Below are 16,964 nucleotides of genomic sequence, written 5' to 3' on the forward strand. Positions count from 1 at the left end.
GAAAATAGCGCCGCGGTTTTTTTCGTAACCCGAAGAAACCTTCGTAAGCCGAAGCAATAAATCCCTATGGGATTTTTTCGTATCCCGAAAAATTCGTAACCCGGCGCATTCGTATCCCGGGGTACCACTGTATTTGAAAGTACAGTATGAGGATAATGGAGCAGAGGACAGATTAGGGGAATTTCAGTATCGAATAAGTAAAGAGATAGTAGAGGAATCTCTTGTTAATCTAAATGAATTTAAGTCTCCAGGACCAGATGAACTACATCCAAGGGTACTAAAAGAACTGGGAAATGTAATATCGGAGCCATTGGCAATCATATTTGAAAACTCCTGGAAAACAGGAGAAGTCCCAGCAGACTGGAGGAGGGCAAATGTTGTCCCCATCTTCAAAAGGGAAAAAAGAGGATCCCAACAATTATTGTCCAGTTAGTCTGACGTCTATACCAGGAAAGATTCTAGAGCAGATCATTAAAGAGAGAGTCTGTGAACATCTAGAAAGCAATGCCATAATCACAAAAAGTCAACATGGGTTACAGAGAAACAAGTCATGCCAGACAAATCTAATCTCTTTCTTTGATAAAATTACAAGCTTGGTAGATGAAGGGAATGCTGTAGATATAGTATACAGTATCTTGATTTCAGTAAGGCCTTTGACGAGGTTTCCCATTACATTCTTGCAAACAAGCTTGTAAAAGGTGGGCTAGACAAGGTAACTGTTACATGGATTTGTAAATGGTTGACCGGCCGAACCCAAAGGGTGCTCAACAATAGCACCTTTTCATCCTGGAGAGAAGTGACCAGTGGGGTCCCACAGGGCTCTGTCCGGGGCCCAGTGTTATTCAACATCTTTATCAATGACCTGGATGACAGAATTGGGAGCATACTTATCAAATTTGCAGATGACACCAAATTAGGAGGAATAGCTAATACCCCAAAGGACAGGATCAACATTCAAAATGACCTGAATAAACTAGAAAGCTGGGCCAAAGCTAACAAAATGAAATTCAACACGGAAAAATGTAAGGTACTGCACTTAGGGCAGAAAAATAAAATGCACAGATATAGGATGGGGGACACCTGGCTGAATGAAACTACATGTGAAAGGGATCTGGGAGTTCAAGTAGACTACAAGTTGAACATGAGCGAACAGTGCGATGCGGCAGCTAAAAAGGCCAATGCAATTTTAGGCTGCATCAATAAAAGTATAGTGTCTAGATCAAGAGAAGTAATAGTACCACTGTATTCTGCTTTGGTCAGGCCCCACCTGGAATATTGTGTCCAGTTCTGGGCACCACAATTTAAAAAGGATGTGGAGAAAGTGGAGCGTGTCCAAAGGAGGGCGACTAAAATGGTGAAAGGTCTGGAAACCATGTCCTATGAGGAATGACTCAGGGAGCTGGGGATGTTTAGCTTGGAGAAGAGATGGTTAAGAGGTGATATGAAAGCCCTGTTTAAATATTTGAAAGGATGTCATATTGAGGAGGGAGCAAGGTTCTTTTCTGCTGCTCCAGAGAACAGGACCCAGAACAATGGATGCAAGCTACAGGAAAAGAGATTTCACCTCAACATTAGGAAGAACTTCCTGACAGTAAGGGCTGTTCGACAGTGGAACACACTCCGTCGGAGTATGGTGGAGTCTCCTTCTTTGGAGGTCTTTAAGCAGAGGCTAGATGGCCATCTGTTGGGGATGCTTTGATTTGGATTTCCTGTATGGCGGGGGTTGGACTGGATGGCCCGTGCAATGTCTTCCAACTTTATGATTCTATAATTCTATAAGTACAGATACGGACAGGGAAGGAGTTTTTCAAGCATGTTTGTAATGACTGGGGGTGGTTGAAAGAATTGGATGGTACTCCAGAGAATAGGACATGGAACAATGGATGCAAGCTAAAAGAAAAGAGATTCCACCTCAACATTAGGAGGAACTTCCTGACAGTAAGGGCTGTTAGACAGTGAACCACACTCCCTCGGAATGTAGTGGAATCTCCTTCCCTGGAGGTCTTTAAACAGAGGCTTGATGGCCATTTGTCGGAGATGCTTTGATTGAGAGTTCCTGCATGGCAGGGGGGTTGGACTGGATGACCCTTGTGGTCTCTTCCAACTCTACGATTCTATTATTCTATGATTCTAAACATTAGGAAGAACTTCCTGACAGTAAGTACTGTTTGACAGTGGAACACACGCCCTTGGAAAGTGGTGGAGTCCCTTTTTTTGAAGGTTTTTAAACAAGAGGCTGGATGGCCATCTGTCAGGAAGTGCTTTGATTATGGGTTCTGCATAGCAGGGGGTTGGACTAGATAACCTTTGTGATCTCTTCCAACTCTGTGATTCTATGTGCCAAAGACAGTTGTGACATGCAATGAAATACAACTGTAGAGAAAAATAGGTAAGTGCACCATCTTACACAAAAGAGTTTATCCCACGGGAGGAATATCTCATAATTTCAAATGAAAAGAAAGTGGGGCCAGAACTCATTCAAGTGAATTTGCTAGTTCGGCAAATTTACGTGAATTCAAATTGCGTTCGAACTGACTTCCCATTGCCCAAAAATAGCTTGCCATTGCCCGAAATTGTGTGTGGTAGTCTATCATGCAATAATGTGAAACCCCATGATTGCATTCGGACTGACTTCCCATTGCCTGAAATTGCATGTGGTAATCTATCACGCAATAATGTTAAACCCCATGATTGCGTTCAGATTGCCATTGGATTATACTTCCAATTTCCCTTGTCTGATAAACTCCAAAGTGTGTACTGTCAGTGACTGAGTACTAACCACTCAGCTGAAAAGTGCAACTGTTAGTATCGTTGTTTCTTCTGCTGCTCTAATTGCTCTATCAAAAATAAAATGTTTTAAATTCAGACTTATATTTACAGAACAAAATGGGCCAGTCACTCCCTCTCAATACAGCCTATATCCATCTGGCATATGGTCTCCCTCTCTTTCTATTGTCCTCCACCTTTCCTAGCATTATTGTCTTTTCTAATGAGTTGTGCCTTCTCACAATGTGGCCAAAGTACAACAGGCTAAATTTGATTATCTTGGCTCCCAGGGAAATTTCTGGCTGTATCTGCTCAAGAGTGCACTTGTTTATCTTTCTGGCTCTCTACACTCTACACTCAACACTCTTCTCCAGCACCACATCTCAAAACAGTTGGTCTTCCTCTTATCCACATTCTTCACTGTTCAGCTCTTGCATCTGTACATGATAAAATAAATGTTAGTATGGCTTATAATTTCATTTTTCTGGACTTAATGAAGAACATCCAGCTCAGAGTAGCCATCTGCAGGTCTGTCCAGTTCTGGTGTGGAAACTCACTATGTAGTCTGGAAGAGCCATATAACAACTCTTGCTACATGTTACAGAAATGGCATAAGGATATCCTATGAGGGTGTTCTCTAAAACAGATTCCATGTGCTGAGTAAAATGCATGAAAAAGAGCAAATAAGATTGCTGTGGCATTGTAAAAATGAACAAGTTTTATTTGGTGTAAGATTTCACACACTATTTTGAGCTGTATTCTATGAAATTAAACTTTTTGGGACTAAAATTGGATTGACCCCTAACTAGAATGGATACATTCAAGCAACAGCACTTATGTTAATTTTAAATGTTGGTTAATAAGTTTCATCATTTCACTGTGCCTGCTCTAGGTAGGATTAAAATCAGTTTTAGCCCTTTGTATTTAGGGACACAAGCTAACATGGATGAGACTCAGGTCCCAAACACACTGCAGAAATAACCTGGTTTGAGACCACTTTAACTGCCCTGGCTCAGTGCTAGGGGATTTTAGGAACTGTAGGCCCGTTACAGACGGGCACCCTAGGATGGACTCAGTCTGTGCTAGGGTTAGAAAGTGGCGTCTCTTCCAGACGCCCCTAACCCTAGCACGGACTGAGTCCGTAACAAATGGCGGTGGCCGTTCCACACGGCCGCCACCATCTCACGTCGCACCCCGGAAGTGACGCCGCAAGTGCGCGTTTTCCCAGGGCCCAGGAAGGAGCGCGATTTCTGCACTCCTTCCTCGGAGCGTTCGGGAGCCGTGCGGTTTAAAGGCTGCAATTCCCAGACGCTGCAAGCAGAGGTGGAGCCAGACCGCCGCTTCTCAGCGGTATGTAACCCGCCGTAGTTTTATGAGACATTTAGCCTTCTCTGTCAGATAGAGAGCTCTGGTGCCACAGTAAACTACAATTCTCATGATTCCCTAGAACTGAGCCAGGGCAGTTAAAGCAGTCCCAAACTGGATTATTTCTGCAGTGTGTTTTGGACCTTTGTTCCAAAAAGGTATCATCAGATTTGAAGCATGTTACTGCATAGCTGCTATCATTCAGAATGCTTGGAGATGTTTTACCATTCATTAACCTTTTCATTCTTTCTGCACATGATTTGACATTTTTCTGCACTGAAGTTCTTGCCAAGGATAATACATTTAGAAGTGTATATTTTTAGTGTGTATATTTTAGAAATGTAAATAAGAGAATGGAGAAGAAAAATGAAGTTTTACCTTTCATCATTACTACTCATTTCATTTGTTGCTTCTAATTTATGTAACTTGTTTTGTATGTCTTACTGGATGAATAAATACAAATATGGAGCCAGATTAAGAACTAAATGAGAGAAATTAGAATCCTTATATCTTTAGTGTCATGTTTATGCTCAGTTGGTTAAAAACAGAAAATGGTATGGTTTAAATCATTCCTTGAATTTCTACATCACTTCCCTCTCTGTGTGTACACAATCCCTTTTGATCATGAGTTCCTCTGCAGGCAATGTTCTTTCTTCTTCTTTTATTCCAGACAGAAATCAAAATAGCTAATATGGCAGCTCCAGCAACTTGGGATAAAAATAACAGTACAAAACAATGGCATGTGTTTATGACTGGAAAAAGACGTAGGGACATTATCACAAGATGTAGGGACGTTAACCCAACTTTACAATTTATCAATGCCCATTAAAAAAAAAGTTTATAAGGAGTGCCTCTACCACATCATCTAAGTCATCAATAAAAATGTTGAAGATTGCCAGGTAAGGAATCCAAATTTCAAATCAAGATTGACAAGTAAAAAGTCAGGAACCACCTAGTTAACCTAAATGAGTTCAAATCTGCAAGGCCAGATGATCTTTATTCAACATTTTTATTAATGACTTAGATGATAGGGTAAAGGCACTCCTTATAAACTTTTCAGATGATACAAAACTGGGAAGATAGCTAACAGGAATTCAAAAGGACATTGATAAATTGTAATGTTGGGTTAAAACTAATAGAATGACATTCAACGGTGATAAATGCAAAATTCTAAATTTAGGCTGTAAAAACAAAATGAACAGATATAAGACAGGGGATACCTGACTTAGCAGTACTGCCTGTGAATAAGGCCTTAAGATTATTGTTGATATATTGAATATGTCCCAACAGTGTGATGCTGCAGCAATGAAGGGACATAGTATTTTAGCCTGTGTTAATAGAACCAAAATTTCTCAGACAAGGGAACTAGTGGTCCCACTATATTCTGCACAGTTCAGACTTCATTTGGAGTAGTGCATTATTTCACAATCTACAGTGCTATATAAATAAAGCATAATAATAATAATAATTTTAAGGAGGATGTAGACTAGTTGGAGCAGGTTCAGAGAAGGGTGACAAGGAAGATCAGATATATGGAGAAAAATATATGAGGAAGGGTTGAAGGAGTTGGGCTTTTCTAATAAAAATGCATGATGCATGAAAGGCTTTTTTCCCTTTCTCCCTCCCCTCCTGCCACAGGATTGTTAGGAGCTGCATTTTTTACCACTCCTTTATGATTTTCCTTCCTGAGAATCTTTTTCCTTAAGCATCTCCTGCCATGGGATTCCACCAGTGTTTCCCTGAGCATAAAAAAATCAGGTTTCCTGAAATTCAACATCTGTGTTTGACTCTACTCTCCTTTGGACCATCCCACTAACTACAAACTCTAGCATTACACAGCCACTTTCCCCTAAAGAAGTGACTATTTTAATTCCAGTGATCAACTCTGCCCTGCTGGTTAGGATCAAATCCAAGATTGCTCATCCCCTTGTTCCTTCCTCGGTTATCTGCAAGGCATATCGGAAATTTGTTGGAGCCTATGCTTGGCAGAATTAGGACCTCATCACACGGGGCTTTTAGAATGGGCCCAGCATAGAACGAAAGGAGGCGGGAAGGGAACAGAATGGGGAAAGGACGCATTTTACCACATGCCAGAATGCTGCCAAACAGTTCCTGAAAATCGCCCTCTGTGGGAAGGTTGAGGAATGGAACAGGGACTTCTGGCGGCATTGGCTGCATTCTGGCATGCAGTAAAATGCATCCTTTCCCCGTTCCATTCCCTTCCCGCCCTCTTTCATTCCATGTCATTTTCATTCCCCAAGCCCATGCGATAAGCTCCTTAGTCTCCCAGCAGATGTGAGAGTAACTGAAGTCCCTCACAATGATTAATAACTTTGATTTTTGAGCTATTTGAGATTTGTTTCAGAAAAGCATAATCCATTACCTGTTCTTGGTTTGGTGGCCTGTAATAAATTCCTACCACAATGTTGCCTTTACTCCTTTCTCCATTTATTTTTACTCACTTGCTTTTGACTGGTCTACTCTGATCATTCTCAAGAGTATAATAAGAAGTCAGGGGCCTCTCCCATAGAATATCGCTCCATACTTGTGGAACACAAAGGAAGCCTCCTCCTGCAAATCTCAGTGCTTGGGCAGGTATATACAGGGAGAAGCACTTGAAACTCTATGATATATAGTAGAATTATGAAGTATTTTTACCCTACAAGATTCAGTTTAGACTAACTAAAATGAATTTACAAGCCAGTAAAAGAACTGTTAAAAGAATCAAAGGATTTTTTTGTTGTTGTTGTTTTATGTGGTTTGTTTGTTTGTTTGGGGGTTTTTTGAGAAAAGGATGGGAACATTTTGGTTTTTCTGATATTTAGCATTTCAATTCAGCCAGTATGGTCATAATAAAAGATTATGAGGGCTGTAGACCAAAACATCTGGAAGGCCCAAAGTTTTCATCCCTGCTGTGAGGTGTCTTACATATAGCTTAAAATTTCTACAAGTACATTGTCACTTGCTTCTTCACAAGAGGGAATTGTTAACAGTGACTGTTCAAGGAAGCTTTGCTGTAACCTTAATTGCAAACACAACTAAAAGACACTGGGAACTAGCCACAGAAGAATCTAGAGAAAAAACTGGGAGCACTATTCATGATACTCTGCACGGAGGAGGAGGGGGGGTTGTTTGTTTTTTGTTTTCTAGATTTGACCATTTTTAATGTCATCAAGACCAATAGGGCTGTTATTTTATCAGATTTAAGGCTGTTTTCCAAATGTAAGAACAGCCTTTCACAATTTCTGTATTTACTAACTCCTAGTACATTATTCAACTGAGATGAAAAAAAGGATACTTAATTTGTTCCCTTTATGGAGTTCATGTACCACAATAGAAATAATAACAACAGGAAAATTATAACAGTCCAGTAACACACAAAAAAAGGAGTAATGCAAATGAACTATGTGCTATTGACAGAATTAAAATCTATTCTGGAAGCCTAAGAAATTATTACAGATGAAGACTCTCAACAGTCTCATAGACATTACAGCTATTAGTGTATAGTTACTAGACTCAAAGTTAATGACTCTTTTCAGTTACAATTAAAATAATGTGGACTGAGGTAGAACAACCTTTGTCAGTGAAGTACTGAGAACAAACTTCTGAAATTATTATTTCCATGACAGAAGATAAGCGAGGACACCACTATCAAATTAAAATAGCTCTTTCTGCCCCTTTTAGAGTCAGTTACCCTTCCCTAAGGAGAAATATAAAATGAGTACATCATGATACAGTACTCTGGAAAATTATACAGGAGACATGGATTTAAAGACACTTTAGCAAAGCCATTTTATCAGTACACCACCATTATTATTATTATTATTATTATTATTATTATTTGTCTGTATCAAAATTTCTCAAATATTGGGACTCAAGGTGATTTACAATTTATAAAGAACAATACTACTAAAGTCATACAAAATGTGCACATTAAAATAGAATTAAACTATTCACAATATTAAAATAATTCAGACTAACAGTTAAAAGAATACAATTCAATTACCAAAAAAGCTATTAAAACCAGTTCATTTTAAAACAATACATTTTAAAGTAATCCCTTGGTCTCTTTTTTAAAAACTTTTTGTTTTAAAAGCCTGTCAGAATAAACAGAGTTTTGTCTACCAATGGACATGGCATTGCACCCCAAAACTGGACAATATCTCCCAGTGGTGACAAAACAGAACCCCAATGGACCACACAGGCCGATGGCGTGTCCTTCAGCACCACCTGAATTCACCCCTCAAAGACATGTCCTTCAGCACCACCTGAATTCACCCCTCCAGGAAGGGATGGCCACTGTAAAACAATATCTTCAAGTTCCTTCTCAGTGAGGTGGTCCAGAAAGATGCCATAGTTGATCATATTGAAGCCAATAAGAAGTCCAGCAGAAGCATCAGGAACATACTCCCTCATCCTGTTTCCAGTGTAGATCATCCATCAAGGTAACCAAAGCTTTCTCTGTTCCATAACCAGGCATGAAACCAGAATGAAATGGATACAGATAGCCTGGTTCATCTAGGAACTGCTAGAGCTGAGAAGCTACCACACAATGCAATAACTTGGCCCAAAATTGGTATGTTTGACACTGGCTGTTAATTATCCATAACAGACAGATCCAGGGATGGCTTTTTCAAAAAAGGCCCAACAACCGCTAGGCAAAGTGGAACTCTGCCTTGTTATAAAGAGGCACTGACTACCCCCTTCACCCACTCAGCTGGTCCCCCTCTGGCCTATTTAATGAACCAGTACAAACAAGGTTCTAGTACACATAAGATGGCTTTAATTTCTCTAAGGATCTTGTACATATCCTCAGGCTGAATAAACTGATATGTATTCAATAACACAGCTGGGGCCAAGGTTACATCCATTAGAACTGAGTCAACCACAGCATCCAAATCTGAGCAGGTCTGAGCAATTTTATCTGCCAAGTGTCATACAAATTGTTCACAGCAGGCTGGATTCTCTACTTGATGACTAGTATGTAATAGACCTCTGACCACTCAAAACAGCTCTGCTAGGCACCTACTTGCAAATGCAGTGATGGCAAAAGTGTTCCACTGGCAAAATAGAGGTCCAAGCCAGCAATACTGTAGTATACTGTAACCTATTCCTACCTCCAGATGGTCTCTGTGGTCCTGTCTCTCTGCTCAAGTGCTGTATCTATACATCCAACACTTTATTTAAAGCCTACCTTTCTACCAGACTGGGCCCCAAAGCAGCTTAAATCAGTCTAATAGTTTGAACATCAACATATTTGAAAAAAATAATAATTTTCTTTTAATCTCTAAATTATAGCTATGACTCTGTAGCAACTCTCAGTGTAAAATGAGCAACACATTAGGGATACCCAAGGCATTTTTAGTTGTATATATAGGGATGTTTAAGTGCAAAGCTTACAGCACTAATATATACACGAGCATGCAAGGTAAGAGATTAGTCATGCTCATTATAATCTTGCCTGCATTTCTTAAACTGAGCTAGCCTAACTAAGGTTGACCACCGAAGCATCCTTAATTCTCAAAGCAGTTAGCAGTGTAGCTGTAACAAAGCAGAAGAGCCTAGAGACACTGACTTATCTGTCACATTTGATCATATCAAATGCAATTCCACTTGGTGATCTGGTCAGACAGTTGTACTCTCATATGCTTCAGTCGTATCATATTTAAATTGTACAGAACTGCAAGCAAGAAAGCTTTTATTTCTACTAGCTCTGGAAACATGCCTAACCATAAAAGAGGGAGGCAGATTGTCCTTTTATGATACACCTAATTTCTGTTCTCTACATTATGCTCATTAAATTTCCCACACAGACAAACATGAAGTACCACACTAAACAGTATCAATTTAAATATCTGGGCTCTCCTCTTTCCCTTTCAGATGCCCATCTCTCTGAAGATGTAGTTAAGTTTTCTCCATCATAGAACATAATTTCTACATTCTGACATGTGCTCGTTTAAAAAAAGAAATTGACTTTTTCTCAGTCAAATGGACAGAGCAACACACTCCAGGCTACAACTCACCAAACATTATTTGTTAGATTAAAATTTCAAACCCTTGAGACACTATCGTCTGTGTGGAGGAGCTGCAACACTATAAATCTAAGGTCCAAACACACTGCAGAAATAATCCAGTTTGAGACAGCTTTAGCTACTCTGGCTCAATGTTAGGAAATTTTGGGAACTGTAGCTTTGTGAGACATTTAGCCTTCTCTGTCAAAGAGCTCTGGTGTCACAATAAGCTACAATTTCCAGGATTCCATAGCACTGAGCCAGGGCAGTTAAAGAGGTCTCACATGGATTATCTCCGTAGTGTTTTGGACCTATGATAATACTGTATGTCCCTAAGAGTGGGAGAAGTTCAGTCTTCCTGAACAGCACCATTAGATCTCATGGATTTCATTACTATTTACACTCAATATTTTAGACAGAATAAGAACTGCTACCAGTCTCAGTGGTGGCTGAGAGAGTTAAAGTAAGCAGTTCCCCTTGCCTTGATAGGGCCCTTGCTGCTCACACTCCCATCCCACAGAGAGAATACCACACTGCCTCCCACTCTGCACTGCCCAGGATAGAAGAGGGCACAGTAGCAGTGGCCATGCTCGATACCCCAGTACGACTTCAATACCACTTCAAGAAGAGCAAGAGAGCATTGTTACTCCCACCTCTCCACCAAGCCTCAACACAAAGCTAGCTATTTGATCAAAGAGTTAGTTCAGTTCATCTTTATTACGGTCACAGACCACCATAAATGAAAAAGTTGTCTTTCTAGCAATGCCAGCCTCTAGAGGGGTTGTAGCTATGCCCTCTTCCTTCTTGTGGCAGAATGGCACTACCTTCTTCTTGGGGGCAGGAAGGGTGTGTATCCATCATTGCTGCATCCTTATCTCCTTTCTGGGGCATGGGAAAGGTACTAGTGATGCCAAGGCATCTTCCTTTTAATGAGGCTAGAAGAGAAGCATGGTTCTTGTCCTTCTGTGTAATTGGGGGGGGGGGGGAGAGCAGGGACTGTGGCACTTTGCTTTTTGCCCCAAGCAATGGGAGAGCTTGAATTGCCTATAATTTTAGAGGTGCAGTCAAAGAAAGGTTTAGGCTGCATTCCTACATGCTCACCTGTCAGTGAATCTTACTAAACTTAATAAACCTTGCCTCAGAGCAGATATGCATAGATACCACACTGTTATAAATTTTAGACTGCTTTAATTTATGTCCCCATTCATTTTCTTAAGATTACACCACACAACCATATATTAAGTAAGAAAGCAGTTCAGGTGTTCTCTTGAAGACAGGTTATTGTAAGCCTACCCAATGTGACAACCACTTTTTCATATTAATGCCCTCCAGTAAGTCACTCCAGACAGTCTATATGCCTTCTTCTGAATTACACAACTGAATTAACACTGCCTTTCCTTTCTTTCAAAACGCCATTACAACCTCTCTTTAAGAATACCACCAGCAGTAGGGTTACCAGACTGAAAACTGAAGAGGTCTTCTGTACCCTTAATGGTTGTATAGAAGAACACATTTCAGCAGGTATGGCTTGTTACTTGGTTATGTGACAAGCAGTACTTGTTAGAATCCCTTTTCTGCACAACCATTAAAAGCACAGGAGCCTTCTCCAGTTTTCAGTCTGACATACCTAATCAACAGATGTACCAACAACCAAGCAAGTATTCAGAGGGCTATGCTGCATATTATACAGAGTTGTACATATCTCTCAACATTAAATTTCGCTTTCTCCGTTAAATAAAAGACAGCTTTTAAATAAAAGGCAGAAAAACATGGGGATGGGACGAGGTGAGTGTAGGTTAGGGAAATTTAAACATTTCTTTTCTTGACACAGTTATTCAAGACATTTGAAGACAGGTCTGCTATTAGAATGGCTTTAAAGTAAATAATTACCATACCTGCAATGATATCATCCATTTGCTCTAGAGCAGCTTCAAGCATATGGCTAGCATCGGAAGTCATGATTTCTTATCTTGCTCAGAGTTTGTTTTCTTGGTCTAAAAGGAAGGAGAGAAAGCTCATACTTATTAAATCATAGCAAGATTGCCATCAGTTTTACCATATGAGTTTAAGTGATCACCAGCAAAGAGTGGCACATTTTGAAACAAATACAATGTCTAATTGGAAAAGGCAGTAGGAAGAGAGGAACACAAATGGATTATTCAATAAAGAAAGTCCTGGCTCTGAGTTTGCAAGCATGTTGATGACCAGGGCTCTGGCAGGTTTCTCATTCCTAGGGCAACCATACATTGCAGCCAACTTGACCACAAGTAATAACAACCTAAGTGGATGTACTAGGCAATCAGTAGTTCTACTCTTCCAGTGCTGTGAAGGAAACAAGGCTATTAAGAACCTGATTACCCACATTTCATATTAGTTACAGCCGCAGTATGTATCACTCAGTAAAGTGGCTAATAATAATAATAATAATAATAATAATAATAATAGTAATAATTATATACTTATACCCTTCTCTTCAGCCAAAAGGTTATCAGAGCGGCTTACAAATTGTTAATTGGACAGTTAAGCAAGGCCTGAAAGAACTGCAGAAATATAGATGGGACAGTTATGACAGCATATACTGGTGCTCCTCAGACATTAATTAATATTACAACACAATAATCCATGTTGCAAGACAAATTTCCATTCTAGGGTGCACGCACTAGACATGCTGGGAAAACCCATTCAGTGTAGTAAGAGCTTTTTCAAACTGACTGATGCAGAAATTTGAATACATCTAATTTCAGACTGTGGTTCAAGTAGCTGTTTTCAAGTCAAAACACAAAAAATCTTGTACAGCAGAGAGAATGATTCTTTTAGAAGAAGAAGAAGAAGAAGAAGAAGAAGAAGAAGAAGAAGAAGAAGAAGAAGAAGAAGAAGAAGAAGCAGCAGCAGCAGCAGCTGCTGCTGCTGCTGCTGCTGCTGAGCTTTCAGGGCCCTAGAAGCCTAACTGCAAAGTCTATTCCATACTTGACCTAGTCTTGCAATCATTTTTGTAAAGGAGATAAAGACGTTCATATCTATCAGTTGCATACCAGCTTTCTTTTAATAAGCTCAAGGCAGTAAGCAAATTAAAATGATTTACTAAAAGCAGAAATATAAATGTAAAATCTAACAAGAAAGTAACATGAACCAGCAAACAAGCATTTTGGGGAAAATATTAGAAATTAATTTTGATTTCATTCATGAATTCACTTTTTTTACGTAATTGCTGCAGTGTGAAAGCTACTTGCCAGAATATATAAGTTTCTGATTTCTGGGTTATTATTGTCAAACACCATAAAAATTGATATCTTGCCCAGTTTTGTTTCAGACCATAATTTAATTACCTTGTCACTAGAATTGGGTAGGAAACAATTTAACTGGAGGCTCAACAATTCTCTTTTAAATAACAATATCTTTTTAGAAAAAGTAAAATCTATATTGAAGAATTACTTTATGGAAAATATCACAGCTAAGACGCCGATGAAGATAACATGGGATGTTGATCCAAGGAGGATCAGAGCTTAAGCACAAAGCCAAGAGAGATCTTCAAAAGATAGAAAAAGAGATCAGCAAAACAGAAATGATAGACTGGATAGACTGACTAAGGATAGATTGACTAAGCAGATGAAATTTCTTTAAAAACAATTGGATAAAAGTAATAATGAATGAAGTAGAAAGGAAAATGAAACTTATAAATCAAAGCCATTTTGAGAACACTAATAGGGCAGGAAAATGGATAGCAAATAACTTAAGACAAGAAAAACAGAAAAAGACAATTTAAAAAATAAAGGTGAAATAATAACCACGAAAAGATTGTGGATGCCTTTCAGAAATATTACACTAATTTATATAAAAAGGATGAAGTATCTTTTCAAGCAGTAACTGACTATTTCGATAAGCAAGAAATAAAAAGAATTTCTGAAAAACACCAACAAAATTTGAATGTAGCATTTACAGTAGACGAAGTCACAGAAGTGATCAGAAAATGAAAAATAAATAAGGCACCTGGTCCAGACAGATTTACTGCCTGGTACCATAAAAATTTCAGGAAGAAATTAAAATTCCCTTGCAAATTACATTAAATGAAACTAAAAGTAAGGGGCTTCCAGATTCCTGGAAATGTGTGGATATAGCCTTAATTCCCCAAGAAGGTAAGGACACTCAAGAAATGTCAAATTATAGACCCATTTTGCTACTCAGTACAGACATTTAAGATCTTTGCAAGTATTTTGGCAGAAATATTTAAACAAGTTTTGAGTGAATATATAAACGGTGATCAAACTGGGTTCCTGCCTACACTCCAGATGAAAGATAACATTAGGATAGTGAGTAACACCTTAACACATTATGACAAGAATAATGATAAAAAAAATTAGTCTTAATATTTGTGGATGCAGAAAAGGTGTTTGATAATGTTAATTGGAAGTGAATGTTCAAAATACTAACAAGAATGGGTCTGGGCGAGAACTTTGTCACTTTATGATTTATGAAAATCAAAATGTGCAATTAATAGTGAATGGGGAAAAATCTAAAACATTTGGAATGTGGAAAGGACCAGACAAGGTTGCACCCTGTCTCCTTTTTTGTTTATAACTGTCTTGGAAGTATGAACCAACAGAATTAGGAATGATGAAGAGATCATTGGCACAAAGATTAAAGATCAAGAATACAAACTGATGGCTTTTGCTGATGATCTTGTGATCATCCTGGAAGACTCCAACTCTCAAATGAGAATAATGTTCAGTGTCATAGAGGACATTGGAAAGATATCTGGCTTTAAAATTAATAGACAGAAGACATTGTTAATAGTCAAAAATATATTGAAAAGGGCAATACAAGAGATCGATAACTTATCAAAATGTCAAATTAAAAATAAAGTTAAATATTTATGAATATGGCTAACAAATAAAAAATATGGATTTATGCAACAACAATTACAAAATCAAATGGAAAGAAATGAGAAAAGATTTAATTAATTGGAGTATATTGCAGTTATCTTTATTGGGAAGAATTGAAGCTATTAAAATAAAGATCTTGACCAAAATGATTTTTTTTGTTTCAAAGTATTCCAACTTTGAATAGCAACAAACCATTGGAAATATGGCAGAAAGATATTTGGAAAAACAAAAGATCACGAGCAAATTGGAAAACTAGGATGAGGCAGACTGAAGGAGGAGGAGGTGGAGTGCCTGACCTGAGTCTGTATTACCAAGGGAATGTATTAAATTGGCTGACAGAGAGTCAGAACAGACAGGCCAAAATAAAGCTGCTTCGGGTCACTTTGAAGGTATGCTGTTTAAATTATCCATGCATCTTAAGAGGCCAGAAGCTGCGCCAAAGCTGTCCTCCAGTCCTTTCGATTGGAGCGTGGCTTTGGCATGGCTTCTGGCCTCTTAGGACGCACGTGTCATTTAGACAGCACACTTCTAAAGTGGCCCAAAGCAGCTTTATCTTGGCCTTTCTGTTCAGGCCCAGAGTGAAAAACACTTGAGAACACAAGACTACTTAATTTAGAGGGATTCTATAGGAAAATACTTCTCTGGATTTCACCACAAGAGGCTTTTTATAGGTAGATGAAAATCTTTGGATATGTGGCTTACACATAAGGATCTGTTGCAGAAAACAGGAGTTAAAAAATTTGAAATGAAATCAATAGAGGACTTGACAATACTTGATCCTAAAATGCATTGGTTCTTATATGCAATTAAAAGAGAGATTTAAAATGGATGAAAAGATCGAAGAATTGCAAGAAGACTAGTTAAATTTAGATAAGATTTTATTTAGTCTTGAAAGTATGAGGGTTGCTAAGTTATATAAATTTTTACGGAGTCGTGATCAAGAAGAGGAACTAATATCCAAGGTGATGATCAAATGGGCATTGGGCTGTGGTTACTCTATATTTAGAAAGCTGGAAATATGCCAGAAATAGATTTTTAAAAATTACTAAGTCACAAAACCTAAGAGAGAATTACTGGAAAATAGAACAGAGATGGCACTTGACACCTAATAAAATTGCAAAAATTTATAAACATACCTCAAATGTTTGCTGGAAGTGGTGTTCTGTGGTTGATTCTTGGTTTCATGTATGGTGGCATTGCCTGAAATGCAAAAGGTTCTGGAAACAGATACGCATAGCAGCTCTGCGGACCACCCCTAAGGGGTGCCTCCATTTTTGCCAGATCGGGGTCACGGCAACCACATGTCGCAGCCCTGATCTGGCTTTGGAGGGGTGCAAAAATGAGCCACAAAAATTGTGCCTTTTTGCGCCCTGAGAAGGCTGCCATAGCTGTGCTTCCACGGCTTTATGGCGCTCCTTCTGTGCTGCATTGTGCAGACGTCCAGAGGAGCGCCATGATGCTGCATGCCGTGTGGAATGGGTTGTGGCATCATGCCTCCCAGAGGGTGCAGTCAGGGCATACATCATGTGGACGCTACACCCCGACTCTACCCCCAAGCCGGCCTTTAAAGACGGCCTGCATAAGGCCATAGTTATAGCAAAGGTGTTGCAGATTAAATTTGAAATGAAGCCGGAAATATATATTTTAAACACATAAAATTGAAATTCCTCCAATGATTGATTAATATATGATAACAGCTGCTAGAATGATAATAGCTCAAAATTGGAAAAGTCATGAAATGCGAGTGATAGATGATTGGATATGTAAACTATTGGAAATGATAGAGATGGATAAATTGACCTTTTGTTTGAATCATAAAGACGTAAATGCAATAGAAGAAGAATGATTCCCAGTTATGGAATTCTGTACATAAGATGGTCATAAGGCCCAAAAAGATTAAATGCATGGATATATATATATATATATATATATTATATATGGG

At 38.8% G+C, this 16,964-nt stretch overlaps 1 protein-coding gene across 1 annotated transcript in view; it reads right to left on the reverse strand.

Annotated features, from left to right (window-relative positions):
• PPFIBP2 (PPFIA binding protein 2) overlaps nucleotides 1-16,964 on the reverse strand; it is a 198,400-nt gene that overhangs the window by 133,043 nt on the left and 48,393 nt on the right. Inside the window, exon 2 of the mRNA XM_042454773.1 lies at nucleotides 12,038-12,136. Within this exon, the coding sequence (XP_042310707.1) occupies nucleotides 12,038-12,101 (64 nt within the window). The 5' untranslated portion in view covers nucleotides 12,102-12,136. The remainder of the gene's footprint in view (nucleotides 1-12,037; nucleotides 12,137-16,964) is intronic.

This window comes from Sceloporus undulatus, chromosome 1 (genome assembly GCF_019175285.1).
Source record: "Sceloporus undulatus isolate JIND9_A2432 ecotype Alabama chromosome 1, SceUnd_v1.1, whole genome shotgun sequence".
In the NCBI taxonomy this organism is placed as follows: domain Eukaryota; kingdom Metazoa; phylum Chordata; class Lepidosauria; order Squamata; family Phrynosomatidae; genus Sceloporus; species Sceloporus undulatus.